Raw genomic sequence first — 27,718 nt, 5'->3', positions numbered from 1 at the left:
CACTATTTTCAATTTCGTGGTACAAACGTGCTATCTTTACTAAATAACATTGACGGCTTTAGCAAGTTTCCAATCTGCAAAATGAAAAATTACCAATCTACTGAAGTGCAAATGTTCATTGATAGTGTATTTTTAGATTAAACACATTTTAATTGACGTAAAAGTATACAACTAACAAAATATACAGATAGCGATGGCCTTTAGAGGTATAGCTAGCTATGTCACATTTTGTAAGCAACTTCTAAAAAGCTTACTTTTGTTTTCTTAATCTTTTCAAAAGTAAAGAACTGTAGTGTCTGTTGAGGTTACGACAGTTCAGAAAACTTGTTGCAGTTGTTTTAGCCTGATTAGTGATTATACTACAAACAAAAATGGTAAAACTTTTTGCACAACATCACCAATAGAGCACTGTGTGCAGGCAGAGCTTTGAAAACTCAGGCAAACATCAACATTGTAGTGCAAAGCAGTCACTCTATACCAGGGGTCACCAACCTTTTTTGCATGCGGGCCATTTTGGCACTAAGGAGAGCTGTGGCGGGCCGCACTAATAAAATTTTAGGTAGGTTGACTCTTATGCTAGAAAAGAACGCATTTCGTACCCAGTATCCAGCGTTACATGTTGTTCATATTTATGTTACAATACCGCAACAACAAAATTAATCGAACAACGCTACTGCCAGGCCAAGCTCCTTTTACAACACTTTTGACTTTTTTAACAATACCTAATAAACGAGGCCACTTGTTTTGCGCACTTATAGCGAGGCGAGCGGTTTCATCAGAATATTCATCGCCAAGCAAGAGTGGTGTTGTCACTTCGCTTCACAAAAGATATCTTGCAATTAACAATTTCAGTAAACAAGGAAATGTTTGACACATCGCAATACAGGCAACAATAGTGATCTGCAAACGTATCAGCGAAAAATAGGCTCCAATAACAGGGAAAAAGAAACCAGGCACCATGAAACAAACGCTTGTGAAAATCATCGAAAAATCGTAATTCTATCGTAATTCATGAACAGTCTTCACTCTAAAAAAAGTAATGAGTTGGTTTTTCATCCTTTTGTGAGAGTCTATAAAACCGTCTTTCTTTGATTATAGACAACTGTCGCTTGCGGTGCTTATCAGCGTGGCAAGAATTTGTTGATTAACAACATTTTGCAGTACTTGCTTCAGCAGTACATATGCTAAAATTGGAACGATACAGAGAAGATTAGTACGGCCCCTGCACAAGGATGACACGCAAAATCGTGAAGCGTTCCATATTTCTTTAAAAACAAAAAACATTTTGCAGTACAAAGCTAAATATTTTCATTATACAATCAGAAAAAGTTATCAAATTTATATATAATATTTTGCCAATTTATTATAAATTGAGTTGGCACACCGACCTATTTTTCCAACAAAAACTTGCATAAAGAGAACACTGCTCGAGAAACACAATAACGGTGAAACGCACACTAGTGTTTACATGACATTTGCAAACAATAAGCAACCCTATGCTCACAGGCAATTTCGAAAACAGACGTTTTAATCAACCACTGGAACGGTGTGGCTGGACATCGCATTGGAATAACTTTAAGCAACCCCCACCTAGAACTATCATCTGATTGGTCGGTCGGTGGAATCGCATGCAAAGCGAAAATATGCTTCCCGGAAAGTATTTTTTTGCCTTCGTGCTCTTTAACTCCTCAAGAAAAGTATTTTTGGTTATACTTGTACGCTGATACTTTCCGCGGGCCGCAGCGATACAGCGTGGCGGGCCGCATGCGGCCCGCGGGCCGCCAGTTGGTGACCCCTGCTCTATACCGTACGTGATTAAACGAAAATTTCAAAAGTTTTGAAATTAAATTTCAATCTTTTTACCAGATGTCTTAGGATATTGTATGTAAAAACCAGAGCTAAAGTTGGATTTGAAAAAAAAGTTGATTAGGCCTACCTCTCCTACTGTAAGTGCCGAGTTACTAAAAATTGATGTGCTATATAATTCATCAAACTAATGTATAAAAAAATTTAAATGATATAAGTTATAACAAAACTAAAATAACTACAACAAGTTTCCCGAACTGTTAGTAATCTGAACAAACACTACAATTGTTTACTTTTGAAACGATCAACAAAACAGAAGTAGGCTAGGCCTTTTAGAAATTGCTCACAAAACGTGACATAGCTAGCCGTACCTCTCAAGGCCATGAGATAGCAAAACCGGGAAATAATAGTGACTTTGCAAAAGCGAATGTATGTTTGTTGATCCTTTGCTGCACTCTTCAACAGAACAATGTTTGCTGTGTAACGATTTCAACTGCATTGCTTTCTTTTACACTTGGATGCTATACACTTTTTTCTCATCAACCGGCTTTGAAAAGGATAGCCTTCCGAAGCCTTTATCGTATTCATCTTCCATTACAGTGTAAGGAACATGCGAACAATTTTTGCTTCGAAGTTGTTGCTTTCTTTTTAACCCTATATAGACGCTCATGAACAAAATAAGCACACCAACACCCACCAAACAGACCCCAGCTGTAAACCATAGCAAAACGCTTTGTTGGTTCAACCTATTGTCGTCAATTCGAACCTTGTCATCTTCGATCTTTTGATTGTTTATTAAATCAAGCATATCGTTTTGTAGACCAAACGATTGAACTTGATCCTTTATGATAATTTGGTCTTCATCAAGCACGGGTTTGTCCCAGGCAATGTCTTCATTGACATCATTGCTGTATGTGTTTTTGTTAGTCCACTCTTCCACCACGAGCGGACGTTTTTTGGGATTATTATCTTCAGCTGAATCATCCAAAGTAAACATGCTTTCAAAGGTGTCCGGTTTGTTTACAGGAAAGACGTTATTTGTGTTCTCTATTATAATGTCGTCATCATCATCTGAGGGCAATAGGTCTGTTGAGTCATCTTCATCAGAAAACTTAACGTTTATCTTGTTTAAAAACGCATATGGATCAAAATTAGATGCAAGTTGAGCCAATTTTTCATTGTTCACGGTTTCCCACTCTTCATCACTTTGATCATCTGATTGGTCATCTGTCATTAAATCGAATGCATTCAAGAAATACTGCTCGTTCATCGAATCAAAGTTATCAGCCATGTCCAATGGAGATTCTCCAAGTAGATGGGAAACTTCTGTTTCTTTCGATTTGAATACAGGAGTATCAAAATCTTCATTGTCTTCTTCTGTCATATTATCTTTCAAATTTTCAGTATCAACAAAGTTATTTTCATTTTGTGTGTCTGGAAACATGAAGTCAATATTTTGATTTTCTCCTGTATTGGAATCAGGAGGATACAAAGTATCCTTATCACGAAAAAATCCAAGGAACTTATCCATGGAATGGTATTCTCCATTAACCGAGTTATCAATTGAAAAATTTTGATCAACAACTGATGGCACAGCTGTAGTCACTTCATCGATGTGCTCAATCATTTCATCTGGTTGAGTGGTTTCTTCATATAACTTAGAATCAATGGTGGGCATGTTTCCGTACATTTCAAAACTTGTTGCAGCAAGCTCATCACCCTCGTACTCTTCAGAAACAGTAGTAACCTCATAAACTGGGTAAGGAGTTGATATATCACTGTAATCATCATAAGTATAGGCTTCGGGTTCGTCGACAGTAATCCAAGAGTCATTTAATTCTGAATTTGGTATAGTATTTTTTTTATCAAGCAGATTTAATTTTAAATTATTTGTTGAATCGAAATCGTTGGTTGCCATATTTTCATTTTCACTGCCTTCATTTTCCACAAAACTGCTTTCCAGAATCGAAGTTATTTCTCTTAGTATTTGGTCGCTATCCAAGGTGCTTTCAAACTCTCCATTTTCCAACATCTCTTGTTTATTGTTGGAAACCAAGTCAGAAGTGTCTGGGAAATCCCAATCAAATATTTGTGATTTCTTTCCAACGCGAGTGGCCACGGTGGTAGCAGACGTTTCATTTACTGATTCAGCAAAAGGAAGCATTTCGTCTAACTCTAACTCGTTATGCTTTGTTTTCTCAACAATTGGCAACGTATCAATATTACTGGATTCATGAACAGATGTAATATCATCCTCATCGTCATCATCAGTGTTATCAGTATCGTCACTGTCGTCGTCTTCGACTCCCATGTAGACGAGCGAGAACTCATCAGTTCCATCAGTCAATTCGTCCGTATCGACAGATAAGAAGTTTTCTTCATCAGTTTCAACTTCGTCTTCTAGATAGTCTGTGACGTGGGAATCATATTCGGGTCCATCTTGGTTGTCCCTCATCGCGTCCACTTGCCGAAATAGAGACGTTAAGGTCTTCGCCTGACTGGCAAGAGATGTTTGAACAGACCGCAGGGATATCAGAATTTCATTCCTGCAAAAACAAATATCACAAGCATGAAGAGCTTTTATTGCCAAAATAAATTGGCCGGGTTGTCGAGTTTAAGGCCTTTGCACAAACAAGCAACGAAGCCAACCAAAACCAAAACATGTTATTTATGTGTTGAAAACCACAATTGCTTAACATCAAACATCATGTAAGTTAAAAACTTTTGGTTTAAAACAAAAATCATGTTTTAATTTTAAAGTTAGATCATTTTTGTTCGACTTAATAAGTTAGTCACTTATGTTGAAGGTCTTCTGTCTCATTTAACTCTCAAAGAACCATTAAAACCTGTCATTGCAGAAGATTTTAGAGACTATATTAACTGGCTTAAGCTTTATTCGAATTTCATAATTTTAAAAGTCCATTCTTATATTATACATTTTTAGTAAATTTACAAATATTTCCGTCCGAATCCTATTAGAAGTTCAAATTTTTTCAATAGTTTTTGGCAATTTTTGCGAGTAGCCTACCTACCGTTATGCTGATGTTATCATATTATGCTATACTTTCAAGAAAACTTGAAGACCATAGCTCAATAAAGTAACAGACCAAAACAAACTGCGGTAGTTTACTGTAATAAGCCGTTTTACTAACAAAAGGTACCTTGGAAGGAGATTGGCCGTGGTACTATTTAGATCTTCCAACGCTTCGTCGATTTCACTCTGTACTTCTTCAGTTTTATCAAGAGTTTCTTCTAAGAAGTCGGTGACAACATCATACATGTCCTACAACAAAGTTATTCATATTAAGTTGGTGAAAATTTAGTAGTTCTCCAAGGATTTCACATTTAAACAGGGTCAAACTAGCAATGGTAAAATCTTTTGTTAACTTTATTCTGTTGATAAAATCCTGACTAAATGTCTGGGCTAATATTGGCTTGGCACAGTAAGATTAAATTTAACATAGCAAAGCTTGTTATAAGGTACTCTTTGATTGAAGTCAATCAGAAACTTTATGCTACTGTAAAAAGCCATTTATATACATTGGAAATGATTTTATTTTAAACTCAACTGACATTGTAGATTGATCATTAGCATAATAGCATAACCTCAGGTAAGAAAGAGTTCGAGTTATTTGTCAATTTTGCCGGCATAGTCATGGCATAAACTAAACAAAGATATTATAACAATTAATACATTTGGGCAGATTTTGTTACTTGCTAAAAAAAGCTTTCGTGAAACTGAATGTTGGATGTCTTGAAACGGACTAAAAAATTAGTTTTTGGCAAATTGATTTTTTGTTTATTGAAAGTCATTTAAAATTTGTCCAAACAAGTTCTACTGTATATCCTATAAAAAATATAAGGATTATACTTTATCGTCTCTGAGATGCAATCATCCTTGATCCTCTATAGCTCCAACAGACCAATACACCTACAATAGCCTATAATGGTTCCTCGTGTTGCTAAAATTCTACAGCCCACGTTTTAAAAAGGAATTCATTGCTTACTTCAACATCGATTTTATCTTGTTCACCATAGCTGAGAAATAGATCAGGGACCTTTGCTGTCGTCTGCTTGTTCAACTCAGCTAGCTTGATTGACTTGATCATGGCCTAATAAGAAAAAGATCACAATAACTAAAGTTTCCTTTTCCAAAATTATTGCTTTTTGATACTGCAATAAGTGAAAATGAAGAAAGAAGAACAAATATATAGTAAGATCAAGATTCGAACTCTCTATCAGGGATGGATCCAGCAAGTAGACTTGGGGGGGGGGGCAATTTTAACAAATCATAATAATGTGTCGTCTACATTGATTCGACCTTGCAAATACACCGTAAATAAAGTTATTTTTCTGTGTTTTAGGGAGGGCGATCGCCCCTCCATGACTCCGTCACTTTCCTATATGATGTTCAACAAAAAAAACTTTCTGGCTGCATTAAGACAATAAATAAAAAATGCAGCATATTTTTGTTGTTAGTTTATGATTGATGACTTAATTTTTATGTACATCTTTTGTGAAGCAGATAGACCAAAGTACCAAGCCTATAACAAGCATGATTAAGCATCTCTAGCAACAATAATTTGTTTCGCAATATAAGATCAGTATTTTTAAAACCATTTTATGAATTAAAATATTTAACTTTGTCAAAGGGTCCAAATTATAGAACAAAGATTTCTTTTTACAACATACACTACAAGGTTAGAGAAATCTTTGAAAAATTATAATATAGAAAAGTCATGAAAAATTTACGCTATTTATTCTTTTTCAAACATTCCACTTGCAGCCAGTTTTATACGGTGATTGCTGCAATGCTGCATTTAGAACCGTGTTTCATCCAAAGCAATTTTTGTATTTGTAGCTATAACGTACAATTATGCTTTGAGCATGCAAGCCCAAAAGTGATGATACTTAAAGTGACTTAAAATGATGCAAAAAAATTGAAAGCTTTTGTCACGTCTGTTTGACTCTGGAAAGTTGATAATATATAAAGCTGACTACATTGAAAACTGTGGGGTGAGATCTCAAACAAATTATCTCGTATTCTCCTACTTAAGGTAAAAGCACTGCAAAATCATCTACTAGTTTTTAAATGCCTATTAGTAAATATTTTCATTGCAGCTTCATTACTTTATGATCCAATATTGTGGTTACTGAAATTCATGTCAATAATTTCTTGTTCACAGCACGCAAACGACATGAAAAACCTCTGATACGCCAGCACAATGATAACATCAACAAAGAACAAACTTACCTCTATTGAATCAGTAGATTCACCAATTTCTCCGATATAAGTTTCCGCTCTGTCGAGCATCTCGTTGAATTCTTCATCTTTTTCTGCATGGTCGAGTTTTTCGGAACCACCAGGATGAGATTTGGTATTCACGAGTATTTCCTCTGATACTTCGGTTTGATTAAAAGTTTCGTCAATGGCGCGGTCTTCGAGATCCATAGCTCGAGGTGGATCTTCTTTGTTTCGCAGCACCCATGCTTGAGCCAAATTGCTCTGAAAATACGAAAAGAAAAATAATTTATAAGCCTTATCAAACCAGAACTGCTTACAAGCGAAGGCTAATAATAATTGCATCATTTATATTAATAGAATTGAGATCTTTGATTTTTGCAAAGACACCGATGCCAAGTGCAGTGTAATAAAAATCGATCGCACTGATTTGCAAAGGACTTAACTGCCGCCAATGGCTGTCAAGTTTACAAAAATAGCAAAAAATACTTCAACGTTGTGCACAAAGCAAACTTAATTTAGAACTGTTAACGCTGGAGGCTATGCACATTTGCAGGAACACTCAAGAAGATTCGTGTCTGTAATCAGTTTTCAAGTATAACCTACTTGAAGCCAATATGAGTAATATGAAAAAGTATCACAATTAATTTCCTGGCAAGAAAATCGATTTTTGTAAATCTCATTGCTTTAAAAATCTATGCCTGGTTATATTTCCATCAGCAGGGTCACTATCGCTTCTGCAACGATAGACTTGTGTTTGATACTAGGACCAGGCAATACTTAAATACATGAAAATGTGTTGTCCACAGCTCACCTTCGTCAACGCTCAAAACCAAGAAAGAATATGGAGTTGATAAATACACAATCCCCTAATGTCAAGCAGGGCCGGATTTAGCTGATGGGGGGGGGGCCGGAGCACTTTTACATCGGGGGGCCCCCAGTGCAAAAAAAAATTTCGCGCCTTCGGCGAGAAAGACTTCTTCTACGTCTACAGTAGCATTAATTCTACACTGCACAGCGTTTTGTAGAAACTTCAAAGGCTAAAAGAAAAAATTACACAAAATCACATTTTTCCCCGTCGGGGGGCCCCCCTTCAAAAGGGGGGCTCGGGGCACCTGCACCCTATGCCCCTTCCTAAATCCGGGCCTGATGTTAAGTACACTTTGCTTGAAAAAGATGTGTATAGAAATGAAATGCTAAAGAACGATTGCCTCCTCTCTCGATCTAACCGGGATTTTAGTTTACAAGATTTCATGCGCTGCTGACCGTACTTTTAGACCCGAACCCGGCATGATTTTAGGGGCCCATAATTTTTCCAAAGGACCAGGAAATTTGAAGAACCATCACGTATTTTTGGATACCATGCATAGTGCCTTGATTTAGGGCCTGATGATCTCATTGGCATGGGGCTCAAATTATCATATAAACGGCCATGGGTTCGTTGCAATCGGTCAGTCAAATCGTGCGTCAAACACCAAATGTTTGGTCTAAATTGCTTGTACTTTTCTTACAACCTGCCATAGCTTCAGTGTTGTGAAAAATGTTGTTAGACAAGGTTGCTTAGGTTAGTCAACTTCTAAACTGAACAACGATTTTGTAAAAAATGCTGAATTACAATCGTTTTATAATGTTACCGATCACAAATTTTGGTTTCGCAATGTAAAAGTGGGAGTTTACCCAAGTTCCTATTTTATGATATTTACTGTATGTAGCCTACCTTTTGTGTAGTATTGAAAATAATATGCTTTTTTAATGAGCTGAGTTTGTTGAAAACTATTTAAAGGCGCTCAGAAATTATAAAATCTGAGTTCTCGCTTTTCTTTCTAGTAGATAAATGTCCTTTTGGGTTAGATGCACCAACACAAAATCTTCCACCGATTAAGAAAATCAGCTGATTAACAACATCATTTACAGACTTTTTTTTCTTTATTTAGCTCTAATCCACTGATTAGAATCTTTGTTCAAAGATCCTCAGGTGAACTACATTCAAATTGAACTTTAATTACCTAGTTAGGCAATCAGCCTGGTCGGCTGCTTGTAAGATATGTTGTTGGTGCATTCAACTCTTAGTCATAGGATTGAACGTTTATTGATTCACATGATCAACTGCATAGCCGACTGGTGTCAGTCTCGGAAAACCGTCGGTTGGGCATCGCTTAAAAGCACACGGATGTGTTTTCAACAGTGCAATTAATGCCATGCCTGAATTAGGACTTGACAAAATGTAAATTGCATTTACGTCATCAATCTGGCAGATAAAACGACAATCGAAAGAACAAGAACGTCAAACAAAACGATATTTTGTTTAACATCTACAAAAAAAATTGTGCCCCTTCGTTCGGCAGTAGGTTCCTTCACGTTGGAACAAGACCCATTATTTCTACATAAGATTCAACGTCTGTAGACGTAAATTTTGTTGTCTGGGAGAGTAATGGCGTTCCAAGAAGTAGTAACAAATTCGAAATAGAATGCGACAATGACATATTCAGGAAACCAAAAAAAGGCACAAAAAATTCCAGTTTCAGAAAGTGAATTAGACCTAATAGTTTTTCAACAGACAAATGAATAGGTGAAACTAGGCTGCGAAGATTGCGATAAGGTAACAAAACGAACAGTTTTCTCTATTCTCAAGCTTTCCAAAATTGAACTTATCACAACAACTACCATTTTCGAGAAGATGTTTGTAGTTGTATGAACTGCGTCATTTTGATCATTGTAATTGTCCCAACAAGAAAAATAAACAAGACGTCTTGTTATCACACTGTTCCATTATGGCGCTGAAGGAGAAGAATGGAATAGAGGCAGTAGGCTGAGAGTGTTTGATAAACTTTAATTGTTTTCTTTGACATCTGTATTTTCCATCAAATTTGAAATGTTTGCGTATCCAAGGAAAGTGTGACAACTGAACACAAAACTAAATGAACGTATGAAAAAGTAAATAATTGCATCAATTTTACGTTTGATAATATTAATTTGAGTCACATAAATTCATCACATGATGCTGTAATATCCGGTACTCACCAAAGCAAGAACGAGCAAGAACAAGCCAGTCTTGACTTTCATTGTTCTTCTAAAAACAACCAAAAATTGAACAATTTCTTAAAACCTTTTACAAAATGTATTGCTAGAAAACTAAATTTCAAATAACCATTAACCATTCTGCATTATTCAATTTTATGTCGATAAGCTTAAAGACTTTTTCGCTTCGGTAAAAAGATAAAAATTAATCAACCAATGTTTTTTTTGGAGTTTTGGTTTTGAATCTTTATCCTCGGACTGACAAAGCCTTGATGGGTTATACCTGGTAGTTTCGCATACTTGTAGAGGCTTTTGACGCAGGGTCGGTTACCGAGACTGACAGAGTTAAGTTTTCCGATTGTTGAAGTGTTGTTGTCGAGAAATTATTCCATCCATAAGGTGTCGCTGAATGGAGAGCAATTCTTGGAATGCGTTGCTCAAGAGCACACCTCGAGAGTCGAACCAGCGCTGCTTGACCTTGAAGCTTCTTCGTTCACGAAGTTACGCGCTAACCAACTGTGCTATTTCATGCAACATATCACAAAGAAGGGGGTAGCGTCTCTCCCCAACTATTATGTTACGCACTGTATTGTAGTCTACGTTTTTCATACAGAAACAATACGTAGCAAATGCTCCCTTAGCCTTCGTGCGTATTGCAATTCCAAAAACTATCGCATCATCTACATCACTTTGAACACGACCTTTTTGAAACCCTTCCTGTATTTATTTAGTGTAAGTGAGCGCATTGTAGGCCATACACTCCCCCAACACATGTTGCCAACAAACTTTACGGTTGTAACAATTTACATACTGACCTTATTTTTGCTTTCCAGTATTTTCCTTCTTTTTTTGATTTACAGCCTACAAAAGCTTTTTTACTTATCAAACAGTTGCAAAAATACAAATAAGTGAATTTAAATTTCACTTCAAAAAGGACGTGTAGTATCGTACTTTTACGGAAATAACGTTTTGTTTAGCACATTCGTCTGTATGAATTTACTTCGTTCAGCTGAAACAACCTTTTTGTATCTTTTTGCCCAAAGGCAATTTTCTTCTTCTCCGTAATTTGTAAAAAATGAGGCCATTGGCTGTGAATCTTCAAGAACTCTTTTCTCATATTGTGTAATAATATTTTTTTCTCAAAGGTGTTTTCATTTGATTACCTGTTATCACGTCAACCACTTATGAGACAAAAACGACGAAATTCATGTGGTGCGCGTAGCCACAGACTCATTGCATGATTGGTTGCTTGAGAGAATTTTTATTCTTAGGTTGAAAATGCCCCTTTGGTTGTTTAACCGTTTACAATAAATTACATCTGAAAATTTGAAAACACAGATGCAGGGCAGATATCAGTTTAATATTTTTACTTAAAGGTAAAATGTTCTTCCCAATTACATATTTTGTTCAGTAGGCTTTAAAAAAGCAAAGCTGTTATACTTCTTTGTATCCCAACAGACAGCATACATTGAATTGCCTTGTTACACAAGTATATACTGTTCAAAGATTGTTTAATTCTTTAAAAAATACCATAGTTAAAAACATCAATACAGGTTTTATCATTATTTACTATTCCATCAGTAATATTTGTGCAATTAGATGCTTGTCGTACAATAGAAAGTAATATGTTTGTGTACGAGTGGCCTATCACGTTGCGCCCACTTGCATAAACCATGACCTTATTTTGGCCTTCCATCAAAGTATTTTCACCTGGATTTGGACAACAAGGACAATTTTGAGTCCAACCACCGGGAAATTGCATTGGTTTTATTTGCTGAAATAACTTCTGATGCAACATTAAAAACGGCCCCGATCAAAACTGAACAAAAAATTATTAGCTTACATCTCATGACGTTACTGTGACATGAGAATATTGCAGTAATTATTGCACGTTTGTAATCGTAATCAAGCGTTTTGAAATTTGTTATGGCTTAATCGTAGTCATAATCGCAGAATTCAGGTCATCGTAATCGGTTATTATCATATTTTATCTATTGGTAATCGAAGAAAAGCCAGTTAACCTGTTAAGTGTGGATGGCCAGGGATGGGGGGGAGAGAATACAAAAGAAAACTAAAACAAACGCTTATTGCGCTGTCAGCTGGAGACTACTTAACACTATGCAAAGTATTAATGCGACGAAAAGTGCTGGGAGTCTTCAAATTAAATACACACAGTAACTCCAGTTGTGAAAAATTAATTACGTACTTAAGAAGTTAAAAGACTTGAACATGCCAGAAGATGGCTAGAAAAACTAGTTTCCTTGTTTTCCTTTTTATCTACATAATCCTAATTTTCACCTATGGAGCAGTAGCCCGGATACAAAAAAATAATTACTACGACTGCAGCTGAATGCCATTTTGAGTTAGAAGACCTGTCGTAAAATTAGAGATAAACAAAAAAGGCTGAAAACTCAACCTTAAACCACCTCAAACATTATCAACAGGCTCTTTATGTTGATCATTAACTGATCATACTGTCTGGTTTGCTTGTTTTGTCGTTTTTGTGTGGTCACTACGGACGAAGTTTTGTCTGCAATAAAATTATAATAATGAAGGATATTGTCAAAGTACATGATCGTTGTGATCAACTAATAAGTTTGTTTGTAGAATCGTTTTAACAAAATTTAGAAATCAATTAACAACTAAAATTTTGCAAAGAACATTGACATGGGCTGCACAGTGCACAACCTATTTTCTACACAAGCAATTGAATTATAATTGTATCTTAGTCTAACTAGTGCAGACCAGTATTTTTAAACCATCGCCGACTGCTTGAAGGGAAATTATTTCAGCTCACGAACATCTTGATATGCTAATCTCCAAACCATAGCGACAGTAGGCTATTGTACTGTACATACACGACTTTTCATATCACAAATTAATCTTACCCATTGCTAAATTTAAAAACTAAGTTACAACTTTTTCTTTCCTTAATTCTGCACAACCTGTGAAACATTATTTTCACGTTTATGTGTAAAGGAAAGCGTTTATCGCATTGAATGATTGCGCTTTGCAACAAGTTGTCTTCGAACTATTGGCTGAAGCGTTAACTCTATCAACTTTTTCTCATTATCAACGTTTCAATCAATCGCCACCGTAAACGATTATACAGTATAAAAGCAAGTTGTGACAACAAAAAAGGATACAGCAAAAGTAACTTTTTTCTCTATTATGTGAAACTCTCCTATGGCCACAAAAGCGATTCAAACAGATGCACAATTTAATTAAGTTGATTTTCTGATGTAAGTGTACAATCACAACAGGCTAAACCACAGCTCATGTCAAATTTTTAACGGCGAGTTTATTGATGAACATACAGCAGCGTTTGGGTTGATTAGTCAGAAGCTCCCAACAAATTGTTGAAAAGTTGAACTATCTCTAGCAATTCTATTTTAAATTCCATAAATCACTTATCACATGACGAAATTAAATTCCGAATGAATTTTAAAAGAAGGACAAGTTCTTCTTTCTGACCAAGACAAAGTTAGGAAAGTGGTTATCGCATTGCAGAAGATTCTGGCAATGTGCAAATTTTCCTACTCCTGAGATAGATGGTTTTCGTGTCATCAGGACTGCTTAGAACAAAAATACCAATTTTTCAAACCGTATTGAAAGTATTTCGAAATCATTTATTTGTGTTTTGAGGCAAAACTTTGTCTAGATTTGTTTGTTTCTAGTTAAGATTCCTTGTCAAGAATTTCCCTTCGTTTCGACTGAAGAAAAATCGTTTCTAACAGCCCTTTGTGAAATGTTCTTTATTGCATAATAGAAAAACATTACCTTTTATACATAGCCTACTCAATTGACCTACAGGTTATAGGCTGATATTTTCTAAACAAAATCAGCACAAAATGCTTGGTCCTTAACTTCAAATTGAAACTGGTTTGCTTTAGATCTTTGAATGACAAGTTTTGATATAAAATGAAGTTAATTTTTGAACGTATTTTCTTCCACAACTACAAAAGATTTAAATAATAATTGATTTATTGAAAGTTTGAATAGCATTGTGCGGGCCTAAAGAAAAATTTCGAAAATCCATATGAGGTGCCTCCATCTTTTTTTTTTATATAAAGCTTTTAGCCTACAAGACACATGCTATCTCACACCTGAAATAGGTTAATTTAATTGTTAGGTAGTTAGTAAGCAAGATGTTTACTTTGAAATATTTTATTAGCATCTTGGTTTTTGAGAGGGCCTTTAAAATTTTACCAGTAATTTTCTTCAAGTTCTCTGTTGAAACCATTCCCAATGCCACCCGTCAGGTCAATGGCACGGGATTGAGCGAGCGAAATGTTTTTGCAAAAACGTAGAAAATTTGTGTGTTTTATTTTCGATTTTAGAGGGGGTACGTGACCAAGTGCCACCTTCTTAGATCTGTCACTGATTTAATAGATGTACAACAGATTATAGATAATATTTATTTGTATGACATGTTTAGTGCATTGCTGTGATCGTTTTAACTGTAAAAAAATAATTTTATGGCTGATGACATACTTTCAATGAACTCGCAGTCTTGACGGCTGTTTTGATTGTGTGTTCTCGCGACCCGGCAGCAACCTTTTCAGGACCCGTTACTGGGTCGCGCCCGGTGATTAGGGACCCTGTGTTAACTCACAAAGCTACATTGAAAGCTTTGTGATTTTAAGCATTTAAAGCTTTCACTGACCTTTGATGATCTCCAACGTGCATACATTGCAATGCAACCTACCTGTATTGTTTTGTCTGAAAAATTTGTTGTTCATGATTATGATAAGGTATGTGACATATTGTGGTGGCCCAACATGAACTTGGTCGTTTGGAGAGTGATATTGTCGAAACAGTTATCGAAAAAAGGGGAGAACTCTTTCCAAAACAATAAAAATATTAAATTTTGGTTATGTTGAGTCTTGACCTAACTTTTGAACAAGGACATCAAGTGTTAAAAGCCTAAGTATAAATCTCACATAAAGTTTGCCCATTTGCGACACCTTACGGCAATGTCGGCTTGAAAATGTTTTACTCTTAAATTCATGTTTATAAAATTATCAACAAAGTTACGAATTACGTTAGCAAACTCGTTTTAAAATAGCAGTAATTTAATAAAACTCTGAAACATGTTGCTCAAAAACAAAACCGAGAGTTAAATCACCGTTGCTTGAACTTGCCGTTTCAATGCTTGCAAAATTTTAGCACTTATTTAACTGAGCTATTTGGGGCAGAAGTCTATGGTGCTGTAGTGCATTGATCAACCTCGAACTCGAAAAAACACTTCTGGAAGTTGATTGATATTCTTCCTGATTTCTCACAGTTAGGTGACGTTGCACACTTGTATTAACAACTTTTGTCGTCCATATTTGACGTGTATCATACTCACCGTGTGCAAGAAAATCATTACTCTCAAGTCATCTGCACAAACTCGAAAGAGGTTCTGTTTATTTCAGCATTCAACAGCGGAAATAATTTAAAAAACACATTTGAATTGAATAAAGCTTACCTTCTCCTTACAAAACATTTAATGATAGGACAAGTGTGTGGTAGAAGATTTATAGTGAATGAGAGTTGAGGTTTGGTGTGAGCAAAGTGCTTCAGTTATAAGCAAAAGATAAACAGCAACTTTCCTGTCGTAGGTACAGAGCAACGCGTCTTGTGTCTTTTTGTTTGAAAACAACGGTTTGCTTTCTTTTTTTAAAGAAAATCTTTGTGCTATTGATCAAGCGTAATAACCAACAAACTAAACAAACTAATAACTAACAAACAAAAGTAAAAAAATATAGTAGCCTACAACAGAATACAACTGAATCAACTTCACAATAAACTACTTTTTTGCAAAAATTGCTTTTTCCTCAAATATAGAAACATTCAACACCGGATTAAATTTTAACTTTTACTTGAAGCCGTCAGCTGCAAGAGCCGATTCGTTGGATGAATTTTTAATATTTTTGTCAAAATTGATTGATTTTCTCAGACCTGTTTTCGATAACGCCAAACATAACGACGAGGCAGTGTCTAAATTCTTGGCTTCAATCCATCTGCACAAAGCTCATCAATCAATGTCACATACCATTAAATTGGTAAAATGTTTTGTTTACCTATATTTTTTATTAGTCAAATTCTAGATGTAATAATAAAGCATTGGATATAATACGCATCTTAATAAAGCAAAAACCAACATACAGTGGTAACTCAACACCTGAAGGCAAATCGAAAAAGCCGTCGAGTTAGGCGGAACGTCGAGTTAAGCAAAACATGAATTTTCCACCCAAATAGGGTAAACCCTGTGTATTTTTGCTTATTTCTGTAGTAGATGCTATCAATCTGCGTAAAATAGAACGAATTTGTGATGAGAATACTTCAAGAATACTTCAATGCTTCAACTTCATTGTTGTGTTGCTCTTTGTCGTTACTGTTGTTGTGTTCAGAAAATATTACTCATTTAATATTGCTCAATTAAAAAATGTTCTTGAAAAAAAGCTCTGTGCTGTATACATTGAAACATTAACCATAGTGGGTCGACATTTTAATTTTTCGTTTACAATCACAGATGTCCATCGATTGACTTATTCGAGCGATTTTATTTCTTGTTTTAATTTTGTATCGATTTTATAAATTACTTGAAGCAAGGTTATTAATTTCCTGAATTATTATTCTTAAAAGTCTTGTTACATTGCATCTGTTCCAGAATGTGTGTCCTGTTTAATGGGTGCTACCCAGACAGCAAATCAACCGTTTTTTACGTTGATTCAACGTCTGCAGATGTTGAATCAATGTAAAAACGGTTGATTTGCTGTCTGGGATATGTAGCTTATAACATCAAATTCATGGATCAATTACTGTTATAAATTTTCCAATCTTTATTACCAGTTTGTGATGAAAGTTAACTTAAAAAAAAGCTTCGTGCTTTTAAGCTGTTAATCTTGTTTTGAAACTATAATTAGGCTATTACATGTTGTTGTAATTTACACTTTGGAAACCTTCTAGTTGACCAAAGCTTGAGTGAAAAATGATTTCAAACAAAAATTATAATTTTTAAAATACGGTTTCAGTAAACATGTATTAGCCATGATATATAAGTTACTAACTGGCATGTTTACCTAACTCCCCAACAAAATCGAATCGTTGTCATTAGCAATTATATTTACTTGCTGTTTAGTTTGTTCCAGAAGTGTTCGAAACGCAATTTAGCCGTGCGAAATGAAATTCTTTCTATATTGAAGTATTTTTAAGTTCAACACCCCTGGTTTGAAATTTTGAAATACAATAGCGAACAGACTGTGCTTAAGCTTTGTGTACAATAACGTCATCCCTGAAATGGAATTTGTTTGCAAATTGACTGTCTTCAGCAGCATGTGTTCAACATCAACCAACGTTGAATTAAAGTTTGCACAGTTCTTGATTGCAAAATTGCCAATGCAAAAGACATGATCAAACGCAAAAAGGAAGGTTGGCTAAGTGGATAGAAGGCATGAATTATTTAAAGCAAAAAACAGATCGTGCAAACGAAAGAAGTAAAAAGTGAAATACAAACAAATATAACTCTGGTTTTCTAAATTATTGAAGTGTCACAAGTATAAGAAGTATTCGTGTCTTCCCTTTGTGCGTTTTTCACCGTTTTCAATACAAAAACACGCAATAAAGTAGCCTACAGTGTTATCATTTGTGATCTGGACTTCGAGGCTTAAGATTTTTTGTAGTTTCACACAGCAGCAGATTTTGTTATCGACTGAACGGCACTTTATCGATTTTACTTCTTTTGTGTCGATCAGTGCGATAATTAAGTTTTTTGGACACTTTGCATTGAAAGGCAGGTATGGTCTGGCGTTCAGAACTTTGGATTGGCTTGTCATAACAATGGAGGGTTTTAAGGCTATTGTTTTTTGCACTGGAAGTTGAGATATTGCTTACAAAATCGAGATATTTCTTTATTCCAGTTAAGTGTCAGAAGTAGCGTAGCCTAATGATGTATGCTTTGCTGACAAAGATGATACCACCTGACAAGCGTTTAAAAAGTGTAAATGAGGATAGCACAGTTACTTGATTACCGTATCGTTGTGCAATGATGGAACTTTGATTAGTACAGTAGTCCCCGCTTATCAAGCTCACCTTAGGATCGCACAATTTTGGGCTAATTAAGCGCGGGTGGGCCAATTAAGCGGGGGAAGAATTTCTGCAACTCCCATACGCACAATTGACTATGGCTGACTGAACTGTGTTCGAAAGCTGCTAAATCTGTTAACAACTGTACGTAATGCTCGGTTCTTAACAAAAATTACTTTTTTGCAAGTTGTGTCAGCAACTAGCCCTGTTTTGTACAACTCAGAGAAATGAAATCCTGGTTAAATGGTAAAGCGTGAAATCATCGAAAGCAAGACAAAAAATAGTAAATTGTGACGCCTTTTTACAGAAATTTAAGCAAATTTAATCTTAAATTGAGCTTATTAAGCAGAGTTTTGGGCATGTAAAGCGATTTTTTTTATTACAAGATTGAATGGGAGTAATTCTGTACCGGACCAAATTGCGCTTATTAAGCTGGTGGGCCTATTAACCGTGGGCGTAATAAGCGGATGCTACTTTATTTGATTTTTGACTAATAATATTTTTAAGCAATGTTTCGTGCATTGATCACAATCCATGGTGCTATAAATGTTTTCTTTAGCATTACAAATCCTCGTAAAAAGATCAGATGAAATGAATCAATAGTTCGGATGTCTGTTTGATCAATATAGCTTGCGTTGTTGTAAAGGACTTTACTGGCATCATGTGATTTATTACAAACTGTTAAAGGTTTTTAATAGTGGAATAAAAAGCGTTTTGCAAATTGTAATTTATTACAATTAATGTAATTTTGTTAATGTACTGTATATTTTTAATAACTTATGAATTGAACGACCTTTTTGTTGACATTCTGAAAATATTTTGGTTTTACAGCCTGGTGTTTGCGCAGATAAATATTCGATCTAAAATCAAGTGTGGTATTGCTGTGCTAAAAGCGTTAACAATTTTGCTGTGTGTTTTGTTTTCTGTGTGTGTTATCGAAATAAGTTACAACAAGAATGGATTTTCAGCCAAGCCACGCCGGAAAGAAAAGCATTCCCAAGATTGCAGTAGGTGGTGGTCTGTTGGTAAACAACTAAAAAGCTTGCACAAGTTAAAGTAACATTTTGGCTATACCTGTAGTTTATCACATAGCGGTAATTTGTCAATTTCTGGGCTAATCTATTTGGGAAGTGGTGCTAGAGATTTTATAATAATACTTCAAACCTTTCAAATGAATAATAGCGGTCGCATTTGAGGTTGTGACATTGTTGCTAAGTAGGTATAGAGAACCTTAGGTAAAATGGATGTTTGTTATGAGAAAGATCAATAACGTTAAAGTTGCGTAACTTTTCAACCATAACAATACATATGTTGTTTATTGGCTTTATGTGTAAAAAATTAGTTGCCTCACTTACTCATTTGCTATAATTATTATCAATGGACGTTATCAACATGTAGCTTATTTCAGGTATACTGTACAGTAACCTACGCACTACGCAGGTTATTTACAGTAGTAATCATACAAAAAGCTCACAAATTGTTGGTTTGGTTGGTTGGTTTTGAATCTTTATCCTCGAACTGACAAAGCCTTGATAAGTTATCCCTGGTAGTTTCGCATACTTGTAGAGGCTTTTGACGCAGGGCCGGTTACCGAAATTAGCAGAGTGAAGTTTTCCGATTTCTGAAGTCTTGTGGCCGAGGAATTATTCCACTCAGTAGGTGCCGCTGAATGGAGAGCAGTCCTGAAATGCGCTGCTCAAGCGCACATCCCGAGACCCGTTTTACATAAGAAAGGTCTTGAAACTTAGTATCTTAACAATACTGATACACTGGAGCTTTCCAAACTGTTTATGAAAACATTTCGCCGTTGATCATATTTTTCTCAATGAGGTTACCTACTAGTTTAAGAAACATTGACACAATGATGCAAAGCAGGTCAGTAACTGCTGTAAAAAAGTCCTGTAGTCCAAGGACCTCTAGACGAAACATCTATATTTAAGCCAAAATGCAAATCTTGAACCGTTTGAAGCTACTTTCGTAGACGGTCTTCTTTCTTTTTCGACCTATAAGGAGAAGCTTTATGAAAACGAACGGTCTTTCTTCTGAAAAGATTCACATTTTTGGAATTTCGACATCTATAGTTATTGAAAACCATTGACCATGAAAACTTGCAGTAGCCACTTGTAGGTTAAATTAATATAGATTTTTTTCTGAAAGATTATTTTGAATTGATTTTTTAGAGTGAGAGACTGCTGATTAAAGGAGGAACAGTAGTAAACCACGACTTGACGTTTCCTGCCGATGTGTTTATAGAAAACGGCATAATCCGGTGAGTTTACTAACGTAGTAAGAAAATGCCTCTCAACCGGAATTAAATGTTGTGGGATAGGAAGCAAAACCTATTATAAGGGAAGGCTTTCAATTTTTTAAATGATTTAATTTCGGTTTCGGTTTAACGGAACTAAACATTCTAAAGCGACATTAGAGCTATTGTGTCTCTTTATTGTCAGCCCATTTTGATTACCAAATATAAATCTTTAATATGTCTTTCCGCAGGATAACTTTTTGAATATCATTAAGTTTAACATGATTCTGCTTAAAGAAGAAAATAATTGATCTTTAGTCAAAGCAAAGTAATAATGATGAAAATATATTTAAATTGAATGTAATTGTAAACCGTTCCTTTCCTACTTTGGAAATTTGTCACGTAAAAATATTTGAAAAAGCGCAAACAGCAACGACTCTAATCTTTACACTCTCTGAAATGAAACATATGTTTGATGTGTGAAATAATCACGAGGCTTAACCTCGAAGTTCGCAAATAGCCAGAGGTCAAGCCTCATTGCAATTGCGATTCTGAATGAAGGTGACCCAGGAATAAACCTCGCAAAGTCTTATTCAAAAACAATAAAGTTTCATCTATGTGCATGTCCAGTGATGTATCGATTACCATCTAATCTTGTTAGATAACGCTTCACGAACCTTTACAGTATATGGTTGCCTACCCGCCAATTTCATGCATTAATCATATGCTTTGGAAAACTGTGCATTCCAGATGTTACATAAAAGCGTCTTCAGGTGATTTTAGCTTTCCAGGAAACAATGTCACGTGCTGTAATTTCACCTATGTTTCTAGACAATTAGGCACCGACCTTACGATTCCCGGAGGAGTGACTACGATTGATGCAAGAGGAGGTTTAGTGCTCCCTGGAGGAATTGATCTGTCCACAAATTTCGATGCATGTCCTCACTTAGATGAAAATGCCAGCCATAGCAATGTGAAGACAGTAGATAATTTTTATAGTGGAACAAGAGCGGCTCTAGTAGGAGGAACAACAACAGTCGGTACATTTGCGTAAAGCATATTAATGGGAATAATTAATATATATGGATCATTTTTTTACATTTTACGCTGTTCAATCGACAATTCATTTAACGTCAGTTGTTTTTTGGGTGAGTGCAGAGGTATGTGTCTTGAGCGTCTTCGAGAATTTGTTGACTTCCTAGTTTTTGACTTGTTGACTTAATGTATACGTAAGTCAGTTGCATCCACCACGGGACTTTGCTCTCATATCTTGGATCAATCCAACAAATTCAAAAAGACATAGGCCTACTGGTACATCCCGTGTTTTTATCTAGACGGGCAAAGCTACTGTCACATTCCCCAAACTACAATAATTATATTGGCTACGACTAGTGACACATTTGTCAGTTTACGTAACAATGAAAAACGTTTCTTCCCAATGTTTAATTCAAACGCAAAAAACGTCGAGAACTTGCCATATTATGTTTTTGTTTTAGTTGACTTTGTAAGCGGCGACAATGGAAGGCTTTTGTCCACTTACAAAGAAAGAGTCGAGGCAGCTTCAACTAGTTGCTGTGACGTCAGCTTCCACGTTGACGTGACGTCATGGAGCGATGAGGTCAAGCAATCGATGACAACATTGGCAACCAAGCACGGAGTGAACTCATTTCGAGTTCACATGAGCGATCGATGGCAAATGAACGACGAACAGGTCCTGAATTAATAATGAATTCCGGGGTTGAAGGCTCCGCTTTTCTGCCTTAACTTCGGCATCAGAATGAAAAGTCGCGGCAGTGACGTGAAAATAAAACCGCTCGCAATAATTATTGTTTTTGTATAGCATTGTGGTTACAGCCATACATTCCATTAGGTTATTTTTGAACAAATTTTTGTATGATCGGAAAAAATTAGAAACAATCTTGTAATTTGCGTCTTTAAGATGTGAAACTGGGTTTATAAAACGAAAACATAGATTTTACTGCAATATGGTTTATGCTTTGGTTTGATAATAAGTCTTTTCATTCACTATACTGTTCATAGCGTTTTCTAGCAGAAATTTGCGTGCCGTGCGCCTTAACAGATCAGACCGAAACTATGAATTCGTGTTTTAAGCATTCATCATGCTTGTTTTCAGATCTATGAAATTTTCCAGCACATCAAATCTCTGCGCTGTGTCGCGTTGATTCAAGCTGAAAACGGCTCTTTGATTAAAAAAGCCACAAAAGACTTAAAAGACAAAGAAATTACACAACCTGAGGCTCTGCTTTTAGCGCGAAACGAAGATGTAAGTATTGCAGCCCACTCAATATAAAATTGATTTTTCTTCGTAAGCGTAAAGTTAATTTCTGTACTGAAATATTTTTTTAGATCGAATTTGAAGCAGTGAACCGTGTAATAATTATAGCCAAACAAGTGGGCTGCCCTATATTCTTCTGTAGCGTAACAAGCAAGAGAGGAATTGATGCCATTGTTCAAGCACGAAGCACAGGTATGCTGCAATGTTCACAATATGATACAACGTGATCGCATAGTTTTAAGTATTTTCAAAAACTTGGAAATTGAATAGGCTGTATCATTGTATCAATATTGTCTCTGTCGTTTCCAGGTTTATGCCTGGAGTTCAAAGATTTGGTTTAATTAAGTTGACAGGAAGGTAGCACGGTTACTTTCAAGTTTCAAGAATGTCTTAAACTTAAAGTCTCTTAGCCAAATTCAGCTGTGGGCTTCGAACTGACATTTTCTGCATCGTAAAGTCGCTTTCACCATTCGGCCACGCAGCTGATCCGCAATGTCTCTGTGAACAGAAAAGTAGACAAGAAAAAATGGAATGTTCTTCATGAGGTCCAAACGGTCATCATTATGGCTATTTTTATCGATAGCAACTATAGGTTCGGGGGAGTTTAATGTGCATAATTTCTCGAAGAAATCTTATTTCCGTCACATCATTCTATGCCAATCAATGCGATTTTTTGTACTTTGTTTTCTGAGGTGGGAATTGATTCCCTAAATAAGTTAAAATATAGTCGACCATGTTTTAAAAAGTTTGGATGTTCATATTATTATCTTTCTGCATATAAAGAGTCCAGAATGGATGTTACAACAAAGCCATGAAAATGTAAAAAGCCGATTTTAACTTTATTGACTTTGATCACTGGCTAAATCTGTTTCCATCAAGGTCAACCAGTGTACGCTCAAACTCTTGCTGTTGCTCTTCATCGCAATGGCTCAGCACTTCGACAGCCATCTTGGAATCAAGCTGCGTCATGTGTCACGTGGCCACCATTGCGAGACGACCAGCATGCACAACAACGTCAGCTGGAAGCTTTATCAAGGTAGGGCATAGGTGTAGGAGCCAGATATTGTAGGGGGTGCAACCGGTTGCACCCCCTAAACTTTTTAATTAGTCAAAAAAATTGGGAAATTTTGATAAAAATTGGCCAAGAACTTTCAGCATGTTTTAAAAGTTTCATTAAGATGGAAATTATTTTTGGTTTTTTACTCAAATAATGGTTATGCAAATGTCAGATAAAATACAGCCGCATCCCTAAACTATTTAATAAATCGAAAGTTTGGCAAAATTTGATAAAAATTTGGGTAAGAACTCAGCATTTTCATAAATTTTATTGAGATTGAACTTAATTTTGATTTTTTACTCACGTAATCAAAATTAAAAGATTCTATTTGAATAAGGACCTTTTGATGATCTTCCTTTAGGTGAAACAGGCTGTCAAGGGTTTAGATAGTAATAACTATATTTGATTTAATTCGCTCTGCTTTGCTTTTTGCTTGGCATTGAGCACTTTTTGTAGTATTAATAGTTTTCATTGTTTAATCAAAATTATATTTTTATGTCGAATTTAATCCATGAAAAATTTATAAAATCCACTGAAATTGAGTATCATTTAAGTTGTGAGAGTTAAGAAATGAAACAAATGTGTAATTTGTTGAGAGTTTGAAAAAATTTGAGCAGAAAATATTCTGATTTTTACAAATTTTATGAAAAGTATGTCCCAATCCTATGTGCTCCAATATTGAAAGTAATGCTTTGCATGTGTAACTTAATATCAAAATGCTCAAGTGATAATGTAGTCTACAAGTTTAGTTTATAAAATTTAGAAATAAATGTTAACTTGTTAAGATTTTAAATCATTATGACAATTTGTATTTTGAAGTACATGTAGAGTTGTAGACCTATTATTATCTTACTGACGTAAAATGCTTTATTCTGTATTAAGTTATTTATATTGTTATGGTGTTTTGCATTGTTTGGGCGATACTGGTATTTGACAAATTACATTACAGTATATACCAGCAGACTATTGGGAGCAGTGTAGAATCTTTAATCAGGTGGTCTATGGTTTGTCGCAAACAATATTTAGGCGTATTTAATTATATTTGGACAAAAAGTTTTTGACACCCCCAAAAAATAACTTTCCCTTACGGCTATGAGGTGGGGCACTGATAAAATCTATGGAGCTGCTTAGAAAAAAGCCTAAAGTGTATAGACTATTGCATTTTTTTGAAACTTTTAAAAACGATCAACAGCGTTACCATATATCTTATAAATTCAATACGCACTAAATAGTAGTCTACTTTAATGCTTTTTGGAAGTGTTTGGATAATATTTTTGGGACATACTTTCTTGATCAATTTCATCTTTTCAATGATTTTTAAGTAGATTATAAGATTAAAAAATAAAACAGATAGCCCATGTTTGTAAATATCTTTGTATTTTTTATCTTACATAGTGGGAACATGCAATGCGTCTCCAGTGGTCATTGTGTTTACGCAAACACAAGTAAATCGGCTCTTGGGAAACACGATTTTTCTAAAATACCCCCTGGAACAAATGGCACGTTTGAACGCATGATGGCGTTGTGGAGTACCGCAGTGGTGAGTGGTTTAGCTCTTTTATTTGTGCAAGTTTGTAAAATCTCTTTTAGACATATCTATGCAACGACTTTATAGGAATAACCAATGTGCTTATCATTGCATTTTCAATTTGACAAAATCAAATTATACGCATGCCAAATTAAACACTCCTGGTTGTATAAAGCCAATTTCAAGTTACTTTTCAATAAAAATCATGTTAAACCCGCTGAAGTTACTTTGTTTTATTTCTTTATGGTTCAACAAAGCAAACTCTCTACCAAAGCTTTTTTCAAAAAAGGAAAAAAAAAAAGCTTTTTTTCTATGACATGGGAACTTTTCATTGCAGAGCACAGGACACGTCGACCAAAATCAGTTTGTTGAGTTGACCAGTACCAACGCGGCAAAACTTTTCAATTTGTTTCCGGGAAAAGGTCACGTGGCAGTGGGCTCGCAAGCTGATCTCGTAATTTGGCGGGAAAATGAACCTCGTTCATTGGCTGATTTGGCGGCGGCGTTAAACATCACCAAGCCAGATTGTACCAATGCGTTTGAGAGCTTGGAAAGCAGCAGTGGTCCATCTGTGGTAGTCTGCCACGGAAAAGTTGTTTTTGATGACAATCAGGTGATGAATTACAAAAGGTCACATTTATTTGAATTACATCCAAGTTGCATTCGTTTGAACCTCTGGGATGAGGGTCTTTTACCGCTTCAGAATTTGGGGGGGGGGGGGGCTTGGCTTAGATAACTGCATATTTTTGACGGTGCCTCCAAGGAGTAATTTCAACACCAATAAAAGTAACATTTTATCTAATTAAAAAATTAACAGCCCAAAATGTAGAATACTATAAAATTCATATTTAAAAAACGTTTCGAAAACTATACTGTTTGCATCTTCAGTGATATAAATGTAAGCAATCCCTGGTTTCACTTAGTTTTAAATTAATTAACTTAGTCCAAAATTAATGAATTTTAAGTTAATTTCCTTAAATCATGTTATGTTTTTTGCTATTGTACAGTAAACCGAATGTAGAGCTATTGTAAACAAGAATAAACTTGATTGATTACATGTGTTCCTTAAATACTAAACTATTATTGCCAACCGGAAATAGTTTTGACGTTTTTTTTTAGGTGAACGTTGTTCAATCTCTCGGAAAACTAGTCGAACGCTCTGTTGCGCCACCGTTTATTTACAACAGATTAAAGCATCGAGTTTCAGCAATCAAAGGTGTCCAATCAGACAAAGAACTGAAATCAGAAACACCTACTTCTACCTCAACACTGAATGGTTCAATCTCTGATTCGAATGCCAGCAGAGCCAATGAAAAACCGGAACGTTTTACGCGAAGCTCCGGCATTCGTGCAATGCACCAATCAGGATGGAGCTTCTCAGGTGACATTGCTCTTACATTTTGGTGAAAAAGTTGAAACTTTTACTTATTGCAAATCACATGACCAAAATATTTCGATTTTCTTGTTTTAATTGTTTGTAGAATTTCTGTGTTGGTTTGCATTCTAAATAGGTCTAACATCTTCGTGTGTGATTTTATCCTTCCATGAGTATTCTAACTATTTACAACATAAACAACCGAAAGTAATAGTTCTTTTCCACTCTTTGTTTGTAATTTAGGAGAACAAGTTGACGATGATTTGGAGAAACGAAAATTGAGCAGATTCAGCACTCCACCTGGGGGGAGATCTCATTTAAGTCTGAAATAAAGACATCTCGTTTGGTGGCAATGTAGCCCACTACGTTTATTGCACGTTTGTTATGTATTTAAAGAAAATATGAACAACAAAACATTATGACAAATATTTTGGTTTTAAACGCATCATTTATTAACTGAAAGATTTAAAAACTTCATACTGTACTTTTGATCCAGTCATCTAAAAATAACTTGTCTTGTATTCATACGTTGTATAATCTTAGGCTATCTTTATATAGTATTTACTGGTAAAAATATATATGTTTTGTGGAAAAAATTTATTGTTCTTAACTTTGTTTTATTAACCTTGTTTAAAGCAACATATCTGTAGCCTGAGACCAATTTTCGAATTGTTTAGCGACTTGCTAACCCAAAGACTACGAGTTCATACAGTTAATAAATTCTCACGTTTTGTTTTGCAAAACAGTAAACTAAAAGATTACAGTCATTGTAGAATCAATTTTAAGTTAAATAAATGCATCACAATAACATCGTTGTTTTTGAGTTAGGTTATCTGCCTCCGTAGTTGTAGCAGTTAAAAAAATCGTTACTATATAGCTACACCACCCCTTTAACAACTTTAAGAAAATTCTGCTATATGTCAGTTCTGTCTACTGCCTTACTGAGTCTGCACTGCCAATAGGTTCACAAGTTGGCCTGCACTGCTCTTAAAACTCCATTCGCAGAGTTAAAAGGATTTATTAACACTAAGCTAAACACTAGAGTTGTTCAAAAAAAAAACACTTTTTTGTCGAATTT

General features: G+C 35.4%; 2 protein-coding genes and 1 non-coding gene across 3 annotated transcripts; 2 read left to right on the top strand and 1 right to left on the bottom strand.

Moving 5' to 3' along the window:
* Positions 1 to 106: 106 nt before the first annotated feature.
* On the bottom strand, positions 107 to 11,047 carry LOC145779258 (uncharacterized). The gene is made up of 6 exons (XM_082590799.1): positions 10,882 to 11,047; positions 10,070 to 10,118; positions 7,061 to 7,312; positions 5,814 to 5,918; positions 4,968 to 5,089; positions 107 to 4,352 (listed from the first exon to the last, which is right to left on the bottom strand). Exons 2-6 carry the CDS (start codon positions 10,109 to 10,111, stop codon positions 2,315 to 2,317), a joined length of 2,559 nt encoding a protein of 852 aa, XP_082446925.1. The 5' UTR covers positions 10,112 to 10,118; positions 10,882 to 11,047; the 3' UTR covers positions 107 to 2,314.
* Positions 1,161 to 1,267, top strand: LOC145780397 (U6 spliceosomal RNA). The gene has a single exon (XR_014290630.1). It is a non-coding gene; the product is annotated as a U6 spliceosomal RNA (small nuclear RNA).
* A 7,928-nt stretch (positions 11,048 to 18,975) lies between the features above and the next one.
* LOC145779932 (dihydropyrimidinase-related protein 2-like) lies at positions 18,976 to 27,442 on the top strand. Its single transcript, XM_082591613.1, has 11 exons — positions 18,976 to 19,146; positions 20,320 to 20,408; positions 21,216 to 21,424; positions 21,881 to 22,095; positions 22,519 to 22,668; positions 22,752 to 22,872; positions 23,560 to 23,716; positions 25,133 to 25,277; positions 25,603 to 25,878; positions 26,385 to 26,646; positions 26,884 to 27,442. Exons 1-11 carry the CDS (start codon positions 19,096 to 19,098, stop codon positions 26,970 to 26,972), a joined length of 1,764 nt encoding a protein of 587 aa, XP_082447739.1. The 5' UTR covers positions 18,976 to 19,095; the 3' UTR covers positions 26,973 to 27,442.
* Positions 27,443 to 27,718: the final 276 nt, after the last annotated feature.

This window comes from Aplidium turbinatum, chromosome 11 (assembly GCF_918807975.1).
Source record: "Aplidium turbinatum chromosome 11, kaAplTurb1.1, whole genome shotgun sequence".
Classification (NCBI taxonomy): Eukaryota; Metazoa; Chordata; class Ascidiacea; order Aplousobranchia; family Polyclinidae; genus Aplidium; species Aplidium turbinatum.
Note: the sequence above shows the minus strand (reverse complement) of the source record. Positions and strands in the feature narration are given on the sequence as shown.